This window comes from Prenolepis imparis, unplaced genomic scaffold, assembly GCF_030444845.1.
Source record: "Prenolepis imparis isolate NDT839.2.m4 unplaced genomic scaffold, iyPreImpa1.0 SCAF_4, whole genome shotgun sequence".
Taxonomy (NCBI): domain Eukaryota; kingdom Metazoa; phylum Arthropoda; class Insecta; order Hymenoptera; family Formicidae; genus Prenolepis; species Prenolepis imparis.
This window is the reverse complement of record NW_028141162.1, coordinates 15,325,322-15,347,486: the sequence shown is the minus strand read 5'-3', so window position 1 is coordinate 15,347,486 and position 22,165 is coordinate 15,325,322. Positions and strand designations below refer to the sequence as shown.

The 22,165-nt window shown below is 32.4% G+C and overlaps 1 protein-coding gene across 1 annotated transcript in view; it reads left to right on the top strand.

The window, feature by feature from the left end:
• The first annotated feature begins 216 nt into the window (after positions 1-216).
• LOC145934801 (multicopper oxidase 3) overlaps positions 217-22,165 on the top strand; it is a 49,893-nt gene continuing 27,944 nt past the window's right edge. Inside the window, exon 1 of the mRNA XM_083035558.1 lies at positions 217-734. Coding sequence (XP_082891684.1) covers positions 626-734 — 109 coding nt within the window. The 5' untranslated portion in view covers positions 217-625. The remainder of the gene's footprint in view (positions 735-22,165) is intronic.

The window sequence follows — 22,165 nt, the reverse complement described above, 5'->3', positions numbered from 1 at the left end:
CCGAGCTCCGAGCTCTCGACCTCTCTCTTCATCTGAGCTCGCGCTCCACCACCGTCGTCGTCGATCGTCGTCGTCGTCGTCGATCTGAAAAGGAGGTGAACGCGCGCGAAAGTACCATTGGGCAAGAAATTGGGGTAGGAGCCAATGGTGAGGTGTGCGAGGTGGAGCGATAGGTTTTAAATAGGTGTGCAGGACTCCGTGCGTGGATACGAAAGCAAAAGTATTTCGGTGGCGAACCGAGATAGCCGCGGTGCGACCGCTGAGATCAAATTTGGGGGACAAGAAGTGCCGAGGGCCCCTCTTTTTTTTTCTGCGTGGTGGATGAGCAGAGCACGACCTGGGCCCGACCGTTCCTCGTGCCGTTCGTCGTGGTTGTGGTGGTAGTTTTTGCTCTGGGGAAGATATACACGAGCCGCGGTGTGAAACGTACCGAGAGGAGTGACGGTCCTGCTGATAGAGCGGCGGCCACAAAGTACGTCTCAGTCGACGTCGAGCCAGTGCCTCAGCAAGTCCGCTCGAGGCGGTAGAGAGTCCTGAGAGAGTTCGCCTACGATCGCGTATAGCCGCGTAGTTCTCTCCTTTGCCAGATCTTTACTTTTCGCGGAAAGAGAGAAAGAACATCTCGATGATGATATCCTATCGGGCACTCGTCGTGCTCGCGACCATCCTCGCCCATATGACCGGCACGTTGGCTGTGCGCTCGGGCAACAAACAGACCAATAAGAGGAACAGCGGTGAGTCTTCTGCTCTAATTCTCTTTCTCTCTTTCCACATCTTATATTCTTTTTCTGCTTTCGCTACCTCATATGTCCGTGCTCCTCTTTCGCTGTATAAGAAAACGACGATCCCTTCCACCTTCGTCACGTTCGCACGCCGCGCGTTGCGCCTCCTTCATCTTGCCACCTGTTTCTTCCTCCTTTGCCCTCTTCTTCGTGCAGACGCGCCGTCGAGTCTATCATCCGCGTTCCTCGTGCGTGATCTCTTTTTTACACTCTATTTTCTTTGATCTAATACTATGTTTCCTTTCTCTATTCTATTTTTATTCTTATTTTTTTTTTTTTTTTTTACTTTCTCTTTCCCACTTGCTCATTTTTCCTTATCTTTTATCCTCTTAAATTGCTCCATATTTTCACTGCTCTTTGCATTTTTTTTTTGTGGAATTAGAAATCTTTATATTATTTTCTTTTTTTATTTTTCTTATACTTTTTCCATTTTGTATCTTTTCTTTCCTATCTTTTTTTCTTCTCCGAATGTAGTCATGATATATTTTGGCTTTTTACTGCTTTTATTCTTTTATTTGAATTATTTTTTCTTCTCTTTTTCGCATATTTTCCTCATTAATAGATAATTGCCTGCTTGATTATACTCTCGATATAATATTGATGTAATTTTCGATTAAATATCGATAAATAAAGTGAAGTGTTAGGTTGTGCAAAATGCGTGTGGAGTTATGAATAACACGCAAGTGAAACACGGTGTAGTGGTCATCGAAACACTGACGCGATTCAAGTGACAAGTTAAACGTATTAAAACAAAATGTAGTACAGCGTATTATAATGTGCATGTGATTATTTTGCCGCATCATGTTGCTCAAAGAATAAATTTGTAAGCGAGATCTTGAGATATTTTTGACTCTCGATACATCATCGAGTTACTTCTGTGTTAAAAAAGTACAGTTATAAAACATTTTTTAACTCGTATTCTCAAAAAGATGAAATTGAGAAAAATATAGGAGAATATAGACAGTTCATATTAAAGATGTATTATCGTGAATTTTAAATAGTACAGTTACTTTGATTACAGCATTTCTTCATATTAACATTATATTTACACAAAAACTTTGAGATATCTGTATAGCAGTTCTTAGAACATTCTTCCATACTGATATTTTGATCGAGGAATTATCACGCTGGATTTCTGTATAAAATTATTCATAAAAATTTTTAGTTTTATGTCAGTATAAATCAGTTAAATCCATACACAAAAATATTAACGTTGCTTGATCTATTCGTTTACTATATAAAATTAATAAATATATGTATATATATATTTTTCATATATTATAGAATGTTTCATATACTTTTTTAATTAAATATGTTTGTGCTTTTAACTTTATCGCGTATATAATAAAATACATAGTTTAAAAATAAAAACTCATGCTATTAAAATAAGAAATCGTAAAATTTAAAAATATTAGAAAAGCAGAATACCTAATAATCATTATTTTACATTTTACATGTTACATTTTAAAAAGCATTTAAAATAAATATACAAATATACAATAGTAAATATACAATACTGATATGATTTACATTTACAATATGTGTGATAACAATTTTTAATTTTTTAACATATAAAAAAAATGGTCCACAAATATATTCTACAATATTCCATAAAATTTCTTATTTATTTCTTGTAACGATAATGAATTACTTCTGAATAGGCAAAATAACATATGAGATACGTAATGCTACACCGTTACTATACGTCCACCAGTTCTGTTAAGCAGCTTCTCCGCGATTTGAGCCGAGAAATTATGACGATTTAATTTTCAAGTTAAATAGTACTCGACATAAATTCGTTGAAAAATGACACTTCCGCAAAGATTTGGGTCGATGGCCGGTTTTCAAACAATGCCTTAATCCTTCGTAAAGACCAATTTAACTCGAGTCGTAACCGTGAAATGTAACAGATGCCCGATGATCACCGCCTATGAAAATAATTGCTGTAATTACAGTAAGCGTAACTAATCATACTATACACGTGGCAATTATTTTTGTAATCCACAGCCGTTGAAGATTCCTCGCGTTCCAGCTAGGATTGAGATCCACATTTCGTTCCTCTTTTACTAGATACTAGGAGTTCTGCGCTTTCGGTTTCTAACGCGATTGATCGTAAAGAAAATCGAAAATTCGATATGTTCTACCTCTGCAATATAAAATCATAAGGCATCGATAATGCGGCCTTGCGTACCAATTATAATTAACTGATAGAGATTGGTCATGATAGAAAATTGTAGAGAGAAAGTAGCGAATTCTTTTTGCGGACGTCTCTTTAGTAAGACATGAATTCCAGCACGTTTAATATAAGGTGAAATGGTAATCATCAATCATTGTGATAACAGTATATATTTTATATGTATATAATTAAACTTATAAAAATAAATGGCCGTTTATCGTAATTATAATGCTCGCTTAAATAATGCAAAGAAAAGTGAAGTCAATTTTATCGATTGAATATATATAAGAGCTATTTTACACGAAGCGGTGCTAATGTGGAAATTAAGTAATAAATTGTTGTGAGAAAAAATTAGAATATATATATATATATATAGATCACTGAATATTTACAGGAATTAATGAGAATTATTTAAATAAGAGATCTGTTACTGTAGGCCTCATGACTTATCACTTGATTTTGAGAAAATAAGTCTGAAATATACGCAAGTATATTGTATAAAAATTTATATGACATTAATATTTTAATCATTTATTATTAATATAGCAGGGATCCGGATCGAAACAAAATTAGGGTTCGGTTTCGGTTAGAAATGAATTTAATTAGAAAAACAAAAAGTGAAAATTTTTTTAATTGGAACCGTAACCGAAAAAAATTATTTTTGGTTTTTTTCCGATATTTTTTTCTATTTTTGCGCAAATGACGGAAATGTCATGATAACTAACTACCTCCTTGAAGTGCAATTAAAATTAATTATATTTAAAATGTTCTGAAAAAAGAAAAATATATATATTTATCGGAAAACATATTATCCTCACAGCTATCGTTATTGCGATAATACATATGTATTTCAGAACATTTTAAAAATAATTTATTTTTAATTGTATTTGCGCAAAAATTAAAAAAATTAAAAAATATCGAAAAGAACCGTAAACCGAAAATAATTTAACGGTTCGGTTATGGTTCCGGTGTTATAAATTTAATAGAATTTCAATACGCGGTTTCGGTTCTACTAAAAAACGATTATGGAACGATTATCGGTTTTGATTTCTGGTTCGGTCCGGGTCCCTGATTAATAGGGATTAAAATATTTGAGATTGTTGAAGATTAAATGCCCAAATTTTTTATAAACTTTGTATGCAAAAAAGATATTTTGAGGAATAAATATACCACTTTAAATCGATTCTAACATTTCAGATATTAATGTATCAATTTTTATTCGATAATCTTGAGTTTTGAAAACTTAATTAAATTTTAGAGAAAATTTTAGGCGCCGTTAGTCTCAATTTGATCTGAAATTCCCTCTCGTGATATATATATATATATATATATATATATATATGTATATATAGTAAAGTACGATCGAGAAAATTTATTCGAACGGAGAGTTTAGCTGCGAACAAAATCGTGACTAAAACATGTTGATTTTCCTCATCGACCTGCCGCCATAAATTGTTACTTCATTATCGGTCCAGTGGTCCGATCCACTCCTTTCTGCAATTAAGCGCAACACATCTCGCACATTTGGCTAAGTAGAGCGGCTCGGATTGATTCAAACGGCAAGCCCTACATCCTAAATTGGTCGAATTCAATTACCGCAGAATTTAAACGACGACGATCGACGAGCGATCATTCCCAATCTAGGATCCGGACGCGTTTCCGTCCTGCGAAACATATCGGAATTTCACTGTTATACCGCAACTTTTACTTCTAAATCGAAGGACACTCATTAACGATTCGTTAATTCCGAGACGCAAACCCTGCGTGTCTTGTTACGTGCCAAACCTTTCGAGATTTTTACGACTTTGGTAAATTTTTAGATTTGAGATCGATTCAGCCGCACATCTCTCGTGTTCATAAAAATTTTTGTGTTCTGACATTAATTATTAACATCTATAATTAACCATATGCTCTCAAAAATAAAATTTATTTTTACATATATTTACCTATTTTTATTTATTTTTTATCACATCTTTTATTGTATTTTTCAATCGTATTTTTATTATATTTATCACATATTTTTATTTACTTAAATTTATCACAAGAAAATAAATAAGCATAAATACAAAAAAAAGTGCATTAATCAGATTATACATAAGAGTCAATATATATATATATATATATATATATATATATATATATATATATAGATCCAAATTTATACAGCCTTGCTTTAAATTGAAATAAAAATAGACTCGTTTTTTTGTTCGCGTATTTTTCTACTGCCTGCCGGACTTGTGTGAACAGACGTGTATCATGAACCTTTCGACGCGATCGGAACGAGTTTGACGCGGAGAATCGCGAGTGTTTTCTAGTGTAGCGCCTTCATCGTTGGCATTGCCACCAGAAATGGCTTTTCAACATACGACTGGCGGCATGCCAGTGCATATAACAGTTCACCGCGGACTAGCTAAGCAACTTGCTCACCTACATGCAGCAGCCGTTCACACGCCGCGAGATCCTTCCGCTCGTACGTTCGTTATCGCCTCACGTTGCCATCGTCGCATGATTACTTGGCTGGTATGGCACGTACGACAAAGTCGGACACTGTCTATAGCTCGGAATCGTCCGAAAGAAATCGATAGATTTCTTGAAGAAGATGCGAGCAAAAGTTCTTACATGCGTGTTGAGTGACTTCAGTATTAAGACTTATCGAGATAAACAAATTTTACTTAAATTTATCGAAAGATTTATATATTTGTATTTATATTTAGATTTATTGAGAATTATATTTTAGATTATTTTCACATTTATTTATATTTTAGATTTATCGAGATAAGCAATAGCGTATTAATGCAACAGAGTCTTAAACTATTGTCACTATCAAAATCCACAAAAAAATGCCAAGAAAAAGTTTGTTTTGAACAGAGAAAGTATGTAAACGAGAAAGTTTTTGAAGATGAGAAATGTAATAAATAGTAGAAACGCGTATTAAAACTCATTCTTTAATTAACTTCAAGAATTTTGTCCTAACAATTTAATTTTGCATTGAATTATAAAAATACTTACTTGTAGTTAAGATAAAAATGGGGAGGAAAAACGAGCGTGTATGAAATCGCGCATTTATTGACTCACAAATAAGTTTTTTCAATATTTAGGAAAAATTCATAATTCAGTCTTCTGGCGCAGTTGTTTGATATGACTTTCTTCTTCTCTGTTATATAAATGAATTTATGTTAGAAATTTAAAAGAAGCATAAACGAAATCTCCTGTTTTTTGACAGAAAGGCTACATTTTTTCGAGATAAACTAGCTGGACAAATTCTATGGAATAAAAAAAAACAAATTTTAACTAGAATTTTTTTTAATAAAGGAAAATAAAAACTTTGCAACGAAAATGCTCCGTAAAGTATTTTATTATTTATTGAGGAATGACATTTCTATACAGATTAGATTTTTTAGAATATGTTATTGTGTGATAGAGAACTTTTTGGATGTTGCATAAAAATGCGATAGAACAAAAAGAGCTTCATACTGTGAAATTTTTTTTATTCATACAAAAATATTTTATTTTCGATACATTTTTTAATAACGTAACTTGCTCTTTAATTTTATTTCAAAGTACTTGATGCATGTAAATACATTTTACAAGCAAAAGCGACGTTGATTTAGATATTAAATTCGTGTGTCCGAGTTAAAACGTCTTCCTCGAAAATCAATTAGTTTCTTATGCTATTCCCAGTTAGGCTATATTCATTAGAAACTTATTGATATGCCGTGAAACTTATTATTACTTCCCAAATATCGTACATAATCAATCGCTATAAATATAAGTAATTGATTGATTAACAAAATTCTATATCGTTGAAATAAACTAATTTACTTTGAAGCTGTTTTATTAATTAATAATAAATAATAATAATTAATTAGCCAGCTGTAAACAACAGTTGAAGTCATCTTTTTTTAATTATACAATGTACGCATATAAATTTAATTAGTGTAACGCACTTTGACAATTAAAAAACGTATACTATATTACGAATTACAGTTTTTATTAATCACAGAATTGATTAAGAGAAAGCAATTCGTGAGTTTCACTTACGTACCGTAGTGAGTCATATTACTGAGACTATATAAACATTACGCAGAATCCAAATTTTTCGGGATTATATATCCGTGTTTGATTATTCAGAGTTCGGGAATTCTGCCACATCATCGTGAATCATTCTGTAGCTCTCAAACGAATTTGAACAAATTAATAAAAAGTGCCATGGTATATAATTTTTTTAGATATTTATATACGCTCGCATATTTTATATACACATTCGTTTACCCTCCAAATTAATTTAAAGTCGCAACTCTCTGTTTTATTGTTGCATAAGTAAGACAACCTTAAATAGGAGATCCGATGATACTTAATATCGGCTGCAATACGAACGGGGAAACGAACCATGAAACGACGATGATTCCAGTTGAGTTAAAAACCAGTATTGTATCTCGGGATTCCCCTGACGACGAGCGGTCGCTCCTTTTCACGGTCAAACAAGCCTAGCGAAATGCATGCGTCAGTGAACTTGGGGACCGGTTCTTTTTTTCCTCTCTCTTTCTTTCTTTCTTTCTCTCTTTCCGTTTCTCGTCACGCGCCATAGCAGGTACTATCATTGCAGGCAGACGAGAATAAATGATCGTACGGACACGCGGTGCGGGAATAAAGATAGAAATCGCGGCTAGAATCGAGTCGCGTGACCGATTTTCGTCGTCGAGATCGCCATCTTCCTTCGCGATCTGCCAGGATCTAGGTTAAACTCCGTAGTTTTCGTATCGTGATTCTCCGAGCAAAAGCCCAGAGATCTCGAAGCCGAGACGATCGAACTCATCCTCCTCTTCGTCGTCGGCGGATGGGCAATCACAGTGAAACCACCAAGAACCGCGAATACGTCACGCGTATCTCGTGCCCTCTCGAGTCTGGGAAAATTGTTCCTAATGGATTTCAATTTGCGACCGCGTATATCTCTCTCCGTGCCGGGATGGTGATCCGATCGATCGTCGATCGGAGGGGACCGATTGATTCCGGGAGCAGATGAGCTCCGAGCGATTGAAAATGACGCCTTACCATACGCGTTTGTGGCTCATTTAGCAATGCGATTGCACGTTGCGGGTTCGTAGACCAATGAATGATGCATCAACCAGTTGTTGCAGTAGTAATGTTGATCATTGAAATGATATATAGAAAGCTTTATTCTTAGCTAATCTGCATGATGGAAATTTTAGTTATGAAAGTTTCTGACTGTCTCATATTGTATAATCCTTTATTTAGAGAGCTATATATAATATGAACTTTTAATATATATGTATATAAATGATATAAAATATATATTATAAATATTATAAATGAAATATAAATGAAGTGTTAAATAAAGTTATAAAATCTATATTTATTAAAAGCGTGGTAGATTATCTCAAATAGCAACTCTTATTTGCTTATTTAATGACGATTCGTCTTCAACATGCAGCAGATTCTGTAGTGATTTATACTAACAACTGGTCGAATAGCAATGCAGATAATTGGAGAATAACGGAAAATGATTGCCTGCCAGGATAGCAATAAACAATCGGTTAAAGCAAATCCAATTATTCATTTCGATAGACGCATCGCGCCGTAAATACTCGTATTGCTTGATAAACGAAGAAAATTGTCTCTAACAGCTGGAAAATTGCAGCGTTCTCATACAACGTGTGAGTTCTCATCGAGAATTCGAGAGATCCAACTCGATGTTGGTTCTATCTCATGAAGAACTGTTCACCACAAAATGTGGTGGTTAAAATAACGATTGAATAACGCTTAATAATCGGTTAATGAATGCGATCGTACTGGTAATTAAAAGCACGATTTATCTGTCGAAATAACTCAAGCACCGTTTTAATTCACCATTTAAGCGAGGCTATAGCAGCCGACTGGATTTACGCGATTTCGCGATTGCGAGATACACGACCTCGTAGACATGTCCGCGATGTTTATGACACTTCTAACTAGTTCCTATACAGAACCGTGCGACTCTGAGAAAATGGACTTCTAAAACTCTAAATCGGCGTACGAATCGATCTTTTATAGCTCCGAGCATTACTGCGAGTCCTCTTAAGGATCGTTTCCTTTGTCGGCCGAGAGTAACCGAGAGTAACCTTATTTTGAGCTGCCGGCAATCACGTTCCGGCATTAATTGATGCTCGCGAATGTTAACGATACAGTAACCGATCGATCGATCGAACGCAGATGATATTAATTCGGAGGTTAATACATCAAAGCGTTTCGCAACATACATACAAAGCAAAACAAACAAAAAGTATTAAGAGAATTTATTAATAAACACAGTGATATAATTTTGCCTTAGACAATAAAAAACTTGAATATTTTATTTTTTTAATTAAAATAATAACTTTGCTTTATTATATTATCAATTCGAATATTAAACTTTATATTTTTTATTGCCATAACCAGATAAACTTATTTTATTATGATTTAAACTGTATAATTATAAATATTTTTTATTCTAAATATTTATAAATGAAAATAAATTTAAAATAAAAAAATTTTAAGTAAAAATAAATTATTGTAATATATATTTAACGTACGTAAAATGCAGTAAAATAATCGGTAAATGTGCGAATGAGTGAAAGAAATATCACTTTTTGCCGCCTATTAGAGAAAAGACTCCTTAAACGCGCTTTGCATTACACGTGTAGTTGACTTTAATGACATCTATTTTCGAAATTGGTGACGTTGAAACTCAGCACGCAGTCATATCTGCGAATTTTACAGGATATAACAATCGGATAATCGATGCTGATTGCTCCTGCGCGATCAACCGATCAGTCGATTTACCCTCATCGATCAGATCAATTGACTGAGTTTGTAGAAAACGGTACTTAGTTGCAACGAGTAGTCTCGAACCGCCAGTAGGCGACCAATCTTTGCTACGTAAACGGGGTGCTCGGAGATTTCATTAACAATAAGTGGTAGATTTCGAAGCTAAGAGCGATCAATTTCGACGGCTGGCTCCTGAATTAATCATTTCAACACAACCTTTTTTTTTACTCAAATTTAAAGACCGAAATTCGCGCTACATAATTTCCCTAAATTATCTTATCAAAAAATCATTATAGATTTTTATTTCATGTTAAATAGGTTGTGCGTAGCAATCATTAATGTTAATGCGAAATTAAAATAATATCCTTCTTTCTCGAAATTCTTCAAGTAATTAATTAATTAGATATTTGCATTTTTTTGTTAGAAAAAAAAAAAAAAAACGAAACTTTGTTGATGTTAATAAAAAAGTATTTTATATTTTGATCCTGCTATCAAAAAGTATTTTAACGATGCGCCCGCTTTATATTCCTGTTAGAAAGCAATGACAAAATTACATTGGGAACATCACATTCAAAACACGAAACAGTTACTTTTTAACTTTTTAAATTTACGATATGGCAATTGCAAATTTTATTGCCGCATCATTCAAGCTTTCTTGTAGGTCTTGCCTCGTTGTCGGCAATCATATTTAACCATCTTTGATACTTAATTTTCAGTAATAGCGGCGAATCGATGAATATGAGCAGTTAACGTTAATTCGCACATTATCTACTTAATACCAGTAAAAAATTTTATATATCTACTCGTAGGCCTTTAGCTGTCGATGTAATTAGGATGACCATATTGGCAACGAGATGAGGTCCAAAACGAATATTAAGGCATGAAACATGTTTACAATTTTTGCACGTAAAATTGGCTTTGCCAGATCAAGCGTGTTTGCTTTTCTCTTGCAATTTAAATTTATTTATCTTATATTCTGTAAATTTTTTCATTATTTATTTATTTATTTATTTATTTTATAATCCGAAAATACAAGAGTAAAAATTCAATTTCTGTTTAATTTCGGCTGTTAATTCTTACTGATACTTTAATTTCTATTTAGAAATCTTTTCACCTTGATATAATTATCCTGTCATTCAAGATTTTTTAAATGTGGAAAAAAAACAGATAAGTAATAGAAATTTGGAGTGCGAGAAAAAAATCTTCTATTTTTATCGACAGGATTTCGACGGTAAATAAGTAACGGTTTTTGGGAGAAAGTCCGCAGTCAGGAAGCTAACGTCTCATCTCGTCGATCTCGGGTATCATGCATAAGATTTTAGTTCCGCATCCATGACTGATTTCCCCCCATTCACAAGATATCTATACTTTGTTAGACAGATAAATAGATTTCTATACTTTGCGATTTTCACGCTTATCTGCATTTTTCAAGAGCTCCAATTGCAATGAATTGCAATAAGTTCTCGTTTCGATACACATTGACTTGTTTTTTTATCTACGTGTATATTTAAAACACTGCATAATTTTTTCACAACATCAATTTCAATAAATCTCTCTGTGCTTTTGAAGAGAACAATTAGGAAAAGAATTTCGTCAAATGCTAATATTAAAAAAAATCAAGATATTCTCAAAATTCGTCATTATATAATTTTAAATATCTAATTTTATGCAGCAATATATGAAATAATTGAAATTGTTGATGAACAAAATTACGTAATTTTTCGATATGTTGAGATTAAAATAGTTAATGTCAATAATAATAATTATTAATGCTTGTTATCGAATATTACATTGTTTCGGTCAATTACTATGTTTGACTTTAAATGATATTAAATTTAAAATGATGATTAATTATTATTTTTAAAACTATAATAATGCAGTTTAATTAACACAAGACTGAGAGAGAGAGAGAGAGAGAGATATATAATTCGTTAATATGAAGTAGCAGTTTGAAAATCACAGGATGTTAATTGCTTTGACAATCGTACCGCGCGCAAACATCACGGAATTAGCAACGTGTAAAATTTCGCAGTGCGTAATTCATTGCCCGTAGAAACCGGAGAAATTAACGAGATTCTCGTTAAACGCATCACGCTTTGCGAGTCTGTCTTTATCTTGTCGACGGACAATGCAAAATGTGAAAGAATCAAGAGTATCTAACGCTTTATCTCTCTTCGCTTTCTTTTTTCTCTTCGATCGTAAATGTATGTATGTCTGAAACTTTCAAGGAACTTCTCCGCGATTTGCGCGACAACTTTGCGTGCGAATTCGTGCGTTAAAAGGCACTTCCGCCGTACGCAACGTCGCCGGTAAAAGTACAACGCTACGTTCCTGCATCCTGTCTCTTAAATTTTTTTTCCATCGTAGAATATCACCGCGACGGAATGCATGTCATATCTTACGTGAAGTAAGCCTGTTTAAATGGATAGTGTCCGGTAAATGAACACGCAAAGTGTAATAAAAAACGCCGGATAATTGTGTGTGACGTTTTGCGCTATTGAGAAATAATAAATTTTACGAAATTATTTAACTACATTTATACATTTCTGAAATTATTTTTAAAATGCTTTCCATTCAAAATGTATCAAAAATTATATATTTTCTTTTATGATGAAATTTTTTTAAATATTTGTAATATTTTCGTAACAAAATTTCTCAGATGACAGAGTCTTATATCTTGGCATAAGATAAATATATTTTACTGTATAATTTGAGACTTATCTATGCGCTTTCGAATAATATCTATGGAAAGAGGATTTTTTTTTTTAATGGAATGTATAATTTATTTTACTTTGATTATTGATATTTCCGACTATTGATACATCGTTTATATCATCTAGCTATTTTTCTCCCTCAAAGTATCGTGGAAAATATTACTGAAAGAAGCAGCATCTCATTAAGATTAATTTATTTTTATTTTATACATATGTATACATCAATATTTCGAGACCACAAAGTGGTGCAATATTGATTGCTCGATCTCCAAGAAATTACTTAAAGATTCCGTGCAAATAAATAGCGAACATTAGCGAACAGCAAAAAATATTCCCTGTTAGAGACATACATACATCAGTAATCCATTACGCTTTACATCCGATCTAATAAACGTTTTGTCGGTGCATAATATAGATGTATCATGATTAAACCAGAACGCCGCGATAGAATATCTTCTGTCCACTTTTACTTCCGGTCACACGTTATGTGTTAATGACACTGTCATTGTTTTTGATGTAACTTACATATTTACAGTTATGCCAATGTACATTCGTTTTGTAATCTCTGTTTCATAACATCTATTTATTTTCTTTGCGTGTGCACCAAGAAGTATTGTTTGCGCTTTTTAATACATTACGTATATGATGATGATATCGTGACGATATACATCATGCATTCATTACATTACTATTTTGATTAGAAACTAAAAAGGTGACGAAAATAATTATTAAAATGATAAATGAATGCACGTAATTTATGAAAAATTGAATCTATTCCGAGAAATTTATTTAAAATTTCGTCGAATGGACAACTAACAAAAAAAATAATTAATTTTCCCAAAATCATAACAAATATGGAGTACATTTTAAAGCTAAGTCGATTTTATTTATTAGCGAATAGTATCGTTTCATTATAAAAAATTCTATTATTTTATTTTATTTTTCCACCAAGTTTCTCATTTTGATTAATTATTCTCTATTCAAGCAAATTAATTTTTGCTGAACATTCAACAAAGTATCATTTCGCTGAATTGTTCTCGATTAATTTAATTTGCATACGTCAGGATGATAGATGGTCGTTAATGAGATATAGTCGTATGTCTATCGGGATAATTGCGCGAAATCATTGTACTATGAGAATGCATATACCTCTCGAGAGAATCATTAGATTACAATTACATAATTCACAGAAGGATAATGATACATATGTACTTAACGTTGAGGAATTGCTAAAAGGAATCGGTTTGCCACGAGCTACACGCGAAAGGCGTGTCTCAGACGGAACTTTAAAGTCGAAGGCGTTGAAACCGAACGGAACATGGTCCAAAGCGAGAGAGGGACAGTAAACATGAATTACGTGCACCTAGCAGCGATCTTTAAAGTCTTAACGAAAGGTCTCTCGGATATGCTACAGTTAGTCTTTGCCTCTCGAAGCCTTCGGCCTTTTCTTGACACGCGATATATTTTTTCTACGATTTATTTAAACAAGACACTTGAATAAATAAATTATAAATATTAAAAGAGAAAGAGAGACAATTTGTACTCTGAAATTTGAAAATTAATTTAGATTTTCAAAGTAGAATTTAATCTCATAATTTTATGATCGCCTTTTTATCTATAAAATGCACTTGTCTCTCATAATAATATTTTGTTCGTGATATAAATAAACACATAAGTTTAATTTTATTACAAAACATCTTTTCGTTTGGAAAACATTGCTCAATTCTCTAGTGCGACAAATTAGCAAAGATGAAAACTTTTAATAAATTTAAATAATATGTTGTAACTTCTATCTTATTTTGAATAAGTAATTTAATGCGCCGCAACTAAGGAGGAATAATAAATACACTATTCAGAAATTGACTAGAATGAAAGAGATCAGTAACAGTAAGATCCGCGATTTTCATTCAGAAGCTTTGTTACCTGTCGTACGTATATCGTAATCTAGTAACGGCGCGTAAACCGCTTCGGAGAGAAAGATCACCTTGAGCCTCCAACTTCGCTCGGGGTAAAAGCGAAAGGTAGTTCGCGCCATGCACCGTTCGACTCGCGACAAAAACAAATGTCGACGAGTCTATGCTGCACGTAAACTGATAAAACGGCAATGCCATTAACTCCACCGTGAGAACAGGTAGCAGTACTCGAACAATGGTTACGAGAATCCGCGGTTGCTACGACGCCGTCCTTAGTATATCGCGAAATTATTATAAGCCTTGCTTCGCCTGCCATTCAGATAAAAGAGTCCTTTGAATCATGTTCAAGCTCGATCAACTGGAACGACTGCCGATTGTTGCGCGAGCAACATAATGCTTAATGGCAAAATACTTTTTCTAGCATTCGAAAATAATAAAAAATATTTCCTAAATTTGCTTTCAAAAGGGCTAAAAATAAAAAGGAAAGAATCTATAGATTATAATCAAAGAGATATATATCTCTCAATTTTTATTACTATAAGAAATCTCGTAAAAATTTTCAATGATATTTATTTGCATATTGTTTTATTTTCATAAAAATTATTAATATGTATTATGTTATTTATTTAAGTAAGATTAATAATTAAAGTATTGTAATAATTTTTTAAAGAGTTGGATAAGCTTTTACACACATATTTTTGAAATTTTATTAACAAAAAATTATAATTTTTAAGATTAGATAACTTTGATTCAATATTGATTATATTTATTTTAGCCAACGCAAAATCGATTATAAATTTATTTCGATGTCCAACGAGTAGTAATATACTACTATGATATTCGCATCAATATAAAGTCAACAATGAATATTATTATCAAGTAAATATAAAATAAACGTAGGCTGTTTAATTATCTTAAATGTCTATAATTTTATAGCTCAAGAATACAATAGTTATTTTTATATCTCTGTCTTCTATCTTCTTTTTTATTTTCTTTCGTACGTGAAAAATTTTTTTCTTGAATAGCTAGCAACTTTTGATCGTTGTAATGTTGAAAAATTCACAGCAGCTACAATTTTCGCACTTTTCGAGATACCTTACATACAGAAGTCAGCAGAATAAAGAATGTCTCCGATCCAATTAAGCATTATGTCATTTTTGTCATCTGTTCGTCTGCTACATTATTTCAAAAAGCCTGGATTCGTTTTTATTCGCCCGCTAATTAGCAGTCAGCCGAATCGGGTCGTGATGCTAAGAATACTATGAACCTTCATAGGCTCTCGGCATTTGCTTCACTTCCTGCACATAATAGGACACCAGTCGTAAGTTGCACCATACACACACTCACCCCACACGCCGGCGATATAATATTACCGTCTGCAATCCGCGTGCGTCCGGGCTTCGATGCAACAGCTCTCGCACGTTACTGTGACACTTTGCTTGTTTTGCGTTGCCTTTTTGCGCGATCTTCCTAGACTTGTGAAACTATGCGAAATTTTTTGCACGGACATTGGCCAACGTTTCTCTGACAATGAGCTCGTTGTTACGTGTAGCTAGTGCTCCTGCTGATGGTTACTTAACCCCGAGGAGATGAACAGACGCGGGTTGCTCTTTTTATGTATTTGCGCAAGAAAACATGAGAAGAAACAACTGACGTGTAAGCTGTTTAAAGAAACAACCGACTACATCATATTTTTTTTTTTTTAATCTCAATCTAACAACAATCAACATGCATCAATAATATTTCATTGTGCGTTATAGCATTATCTATTGTAAAACATATTGCGTTTCGTTAATCTCACGTCATCATCATCAGTTTACTCCTTTTCAGTTGTTATGCGATTTCTAAAATTGTTAGTTCTCAAGTAATTTCAATTATTTGCTTAATTATCACCGGAGAATAAAAATCTGATAAAAAGCTCCTGTTTACGCGCGTATACTATAATTTCTCCGAGCAGGAAACCCGTCGCCGGAAAGCATTTCGTCGTTTTGCTATTTTTATATTACATTTTGTCAACATAACACACGACAATAGCCGCTCAGTATCGTTAACACGAGACGAGTACTTTCAGAAAATACCTACTGCTTCCGATGCGACTGCAGTTCTCGTATTTTGCAACGTTGAGGTACTTCCGGTTACATTTCTCATTTTGCATCATTTCGCATTCTTAATGCGAAAAAAGAGATAATATCATGGAATTTTGCAAATACTACTCACTCCCCACATGAATAACAATCTAAGGAACAGTGTAATCGCATTTGTATAAAAAATTATACGAAAAAAATTATTTATATAGAACACTTACATTTTAGAAAAAGAAAGGGGAGAGAGAATGCTATATAAATTATTTTTATTAAAAATATATTTCTTTGAATATAAAAAACAAAAGTATGATGGGAAGAGGCAAGAGGGATTTATCTTATGTAAAAGAATAATTTTAGTTTACAAATTTAATATGACCTAACTATCAAATACTTTAATTATACGATACGATAATGATTTATCGTATAATATAGTCTTTCTTTCATCATTTATATAATTCATTCATATATTTTATATAATTTAATTTTATAGAAGCAATAAACGCTAAAAAATAGATGTACATAAAAAAGTAGAGTACCATTTACAATAAAGAAAAAAATAAAAAAATAAATAGAAATTCATACATAGAATTTTAATTAACTATTCATTGGATACATTTAACTAGATAAAATTTCAATCAAGTGCTACATGTGTCATTAAATTAGCTATATGCATTACATAATTACTATGTCTAATTCAAAACAACCTAAATTCAAAACAAAAATGTACATCATTATAATAATTGCCTCGATTCAATTATTGAAAGAAACCGGTGATGAGAGTCTGCCTACTTTTCTCGAAAGTCTACATATTTTTGCGCGTAATCAGCATAAGAATCAGTCGCGGAAAGCGAGCGTTCACAAAGCGAACAACGGTGAAATTCATCCTTAACATACCGATCAGTCGTGACGAAGCAGAAAGCGAAAAGCACTTATCCTGGTTATTGGTATTGTTTTGTGGCAGCAGCACCCACGCTGTCTGGGAGTGGGAAGCCGCTTTTTGCATCCTCACCGGCGCAAGAAGCGGAGGACTGTGTTGTAAAGCGTGTGGCGACGACGTGACGAGATTGAGAAAGTGCCGACCTGCCGTCCTCGATCCTTGCTTCCCGTAATCTATACCTGCTGCAACACACCCTTTTGCGCCTGCACCCACTCCCGCGGCGGCTTCCATAACTTCGCGTTGATATGTCAAAGTGCACAATTAGGTCCCCTAATTGCGGTCGCAATCAGCGATTCTTCACGCATGTTTCACAATTGACTTGAGATCCAAACACGCGGATGACAGAGAGAGAGAGAGAGAGATCTCTGAGAGAAGTCTGTGGAAAATATTCCATTACGAACGAACTTATTTCAATCGTTGAAATTGGAGGAGAAAATTGAAAGATAATAGGATGTTATTAACATCAATTATATTACTATACTAAAATAGTTAATTTTAATTAATATCTGCAAAAATAAAATCAAATAAATATTTCTTCGTCAGTCTCCCTCTTTCTTCTTCAGAAAGTTTTCAGGTATTCGCGCTTTCATTTATCAAGATTGACTTTATATGTATGCATAAAAAATTATCCAGATCTTGATTGTGCATTGATCTAAAGCATTTCGCGATATGCTATTTCTGCGTAGTCAATTCATAGTCGCATAACTGTTCTTGTTGAAAGATAAACGAGTATGATTTGCCGTTGGCATTATAGTCTGACTGGACCAGTTTCGATTTCTATTCAATCTATATATCGCAGCGCAAAAACATACACATTATATATGTATATAATATATTCAATTTACTTGGCAATTTTCAATTATATATTATAAATAATACATAATATCAGCAAACTCTCTTTACAATGTTTTTTGATTTCATTCAATTCTCTTCTCGGTTCATACGTAAATTTCAATATATTTCTTTTCGAATCGTGCTATCATTAAATGAAGCCATTAAACTCGATAAAGATTGAAAATCTCGTGCGTGTTCGACGAAGTTTATTGCGTTTTAATGGTGAAATCTCGTCTCAATGATCGTAAACATATTTAAAGATTAGGTCTTTCACTGAATTGAAATATAGTCCAACTTGCCGCACGAGTATGTCAGTTTATACATTTTTTAAATGCTTTTAAAAAAATTCTTTCCTTTTCTTTTTACAAATTGTGAAATCGGTGTTGTATCCATATTTATACGTTATCCGTATTTCTCGTTAAATTTTTATCTAATTGACCTAAATCAACAGATTTGTCAAATTTAATTAGATACATTGAAAAGTCGAGCATATATTTCTACAAATATAAAACATTTTATATATTTATGTAATAATATTTTTTAATTATAATTTAAAGTATTTTATTTATTTTACTTATTTTAAGTCTTTTTCCTGTTTTTACTTTATTTTAATAAAATACTCTATCGCGTCGCGTAATAAAATTTTAATAAATAAACGGTATAATGTACAATAATGTACAATAAGATAATTTACGATAACTAATTTAAAAATAAGTGTTGAAAATTTTATTTTATTTTAATTAAAAATTTTTTTTATAAAATATGGTACACAAGGATATTTGCGAATAATATAGGGAAAGAGTGGCAAGTGAAAACATGTCACACGCCGTGCAACTCATGGCTGTTTGCTTTATTCTCTGTGTGCATGTGTTATGAATCTAACACACAGGCAACGAGTTCCCGTTGCAGTAGCTCATATATTATTTAGATGAGAAACCTTTAAGAACGTGTTGATCCGTGAGAATTTTTGTAGACTTATTATGCCATATAAATCTACTTTCTTATAGAGCATGACACGATAATTGTTTTGATCACGCAAGCTATACCTACGATCGAATTGCATAAGATTCCGTGTGCAACAGAGAATCGATACAAGAAATGCATTGAAAAATAGAAAATAGAAATTAGAAATAAATTAGAATATATTAAATTAATAGAATATATTAAATTAAAATATTAATTTAATAGAATATATTAAATTAGAATATATTAAAACTTAAAAATATATTACATATATTTTTATGATTTAATATATTCTAATTTAATATATGTATATATTGTAATTTAATATATGTAGTAAGTTGTGGAAAAAATAATTAAAGTAAGTAAAAAATGATAAAAAATACATAAAATATAATAGAAGACATTTATCTGTTCACGTAACTGATTGTGAGATTAAAGAAACAAATTTTATGTGTGTGAAAGGTAGTCATTAACTTAAATTAGGAATTTTAGCTACATTTGTAGCATTATCAAGTTATTAATCGCGTTCAACGTTCTTATATATTACACTAAAATAGATGCATTTACTTAATTAGACGTGCCTCTGTATAAGAGGCATCGTTAGTTCCGACTCGTGCTCGAGATGCGCGACATTTTTTGACGCGTCGTGAGTTCTGAATTGCCTCGTCGTCGAGGATCCGGATGCGATCCAGATACTCATAATACTGATTGTTACATCGCCAGCTACTGACATGGCGTGACGCGGTGTAATGTGACGTGCTGTCGCGGCACAATGCTTCAAGTAGCATAAGCGACTTAGGGAGCTTTCTCGAGTGGAACTTTTACACATCCGTTCCCCGAAGATCGCGCAGGAAAGCGGCGAAACCCGGACTCGTCGGAAATATTACATTTAAATGCGAAGATTCTAACTGGAATTCGATACCTACATCTGTTTCGATAATGATACACACCAGATAGCTAAAATCTTTGAAAATTTAGGACGATAGATTTCAATTACAAATTTCTTGACACATTTAAAGTCAATACTTTTTTTTAACATTTTTACAGCTAGAAGTATCTCTTAACGCCGTCGATCTCTTAAAAGAGCCGAAAGTGACGACAGGTGTTCTATTCACATAAACGTTTCGAATATAAATATATTCGCAGTCTACGAATGATGATATTTGTCTTCTTCTTCAATTCTCTCTCTCTGTTATAGAAAAATATTTTAAAATACAATAATATAAAAAATTATAATTGAAAAATATTAATTAACCATGTTAAAGAATACTTGAGGTATCGAAATTTAATTTGCTGAAAGTTTTTTAAATTTTGTTTGTAGTTATTTTAATATTCTACTGTGGAATCAGTTTCAAATTGATCAAAAAATTCGTAAACGAACAAAAGCATAATTGATGTATGCATTTATTTTTCTATCGCTTATTGATAATTGTATATATTTAATGAAACGCTATTAATATACTAATATAAAAATTAAATTCTAAGAGAAAATTTTTCCTGGTGTACATATTACGGTTTAAAAAATATATTACTAGCTCAGTATGCAAATATGTTTAACATTTCTATGACATTGTTGCTTCAGAGAAATTAAATTTCGTACAAATCAATGACGTCATTGCTCGACTTCATTTGTTTCCTGCCATCAAATGTGTATTATGGATTGAATCAGAGGATTGCATTTCACCGGAGATGATTATGCCTCTTTGGAGATGCATACCGGATACATAGATATCTATAAGTGAAATTTTTCTTTTTCTCTCTCTCTTATCGCACGCGACTACGTGTTCGCGAGCATGACTTCTTGCTAACATAGTCCATTAAACTGACACATCAGCTCGCGGAGATCGCGCGAGGATCATGAGAATGTCATTCTTTCTTCTCTCGCAGATAATATGATAATGATGTAACAGCAACTATTGCCTATCACATTATTTATTATCACAAGATAATATACAGGAGAGATGTACAGTAAAAAGTACGGACTGATATCTTTATTAAATTTTAAATCACACACACACAATTTTTCTCTGAAAATTTTGTAAATTAATTTTTTAATTTTTTATATAATATCGCAATATTAAAAATTATTTTAATTAATTTATTAAATTGATTTGAATTAATTTTCAATTTTAAATAACAATTTAACTTTTTGGTTTATAAATTTTTGAACAGGAATAATCTGCAATGGAAAAAAACATCTCATTTTTTACACTTTGTTTCAAGTATGTCCCGACACTTTTTATAAATAAATTATAGCGAAATTCGTCTTATAAAGGAGATGTCGCATCTGAATTGTAATTTTTCTGATCAATATCACAATTCATCTCACATATACACATATACTAATATATTGCACATCGATATTGTCTATAAAAAATAATTGATCGAAGAGATCTTTTATTTCAACTAACTTAGTATGTCGATTATTAATTTTTATGACATTTGAACTGGTTTTCGATTAGCCGTGATTCTCGAACAAATATATACTTATATATATAGATTATTTATATTTAATTTACTTTTAGGATCATTTGGCTTATTTTTGCAAAAAATTTATGCACAGTGATGCACTTGATAACTCTTCCATTTATTTTCGCAAATTATAATTATAGTTTTAAAATAAATTCATAAATTACTTTTGTCTAATAAATCTTTCAATTAATAACAATTATAACAATAATTATTTCTTAGATTTCAAATTGTTCATTTTACACGTGATGGAAAGCTCTTTTACATGAACTGCGTTTATCAATCAATAATGATTTGAAACGCATAATGTCTTGGAGGAGACACATGTTGGGAAACAATTTTTCCTCTTTTGAGAGCGAAAGCGAGGAGAATATGGAAAGTTTTTAATTATTGTGAGTTCACGAGATAGCATTTACGATATTTTTACCAATCGTGCGATCGTTTCAATATCGTTTCTTTCAGTTGATTAGGCAAAATAATTTATGATAT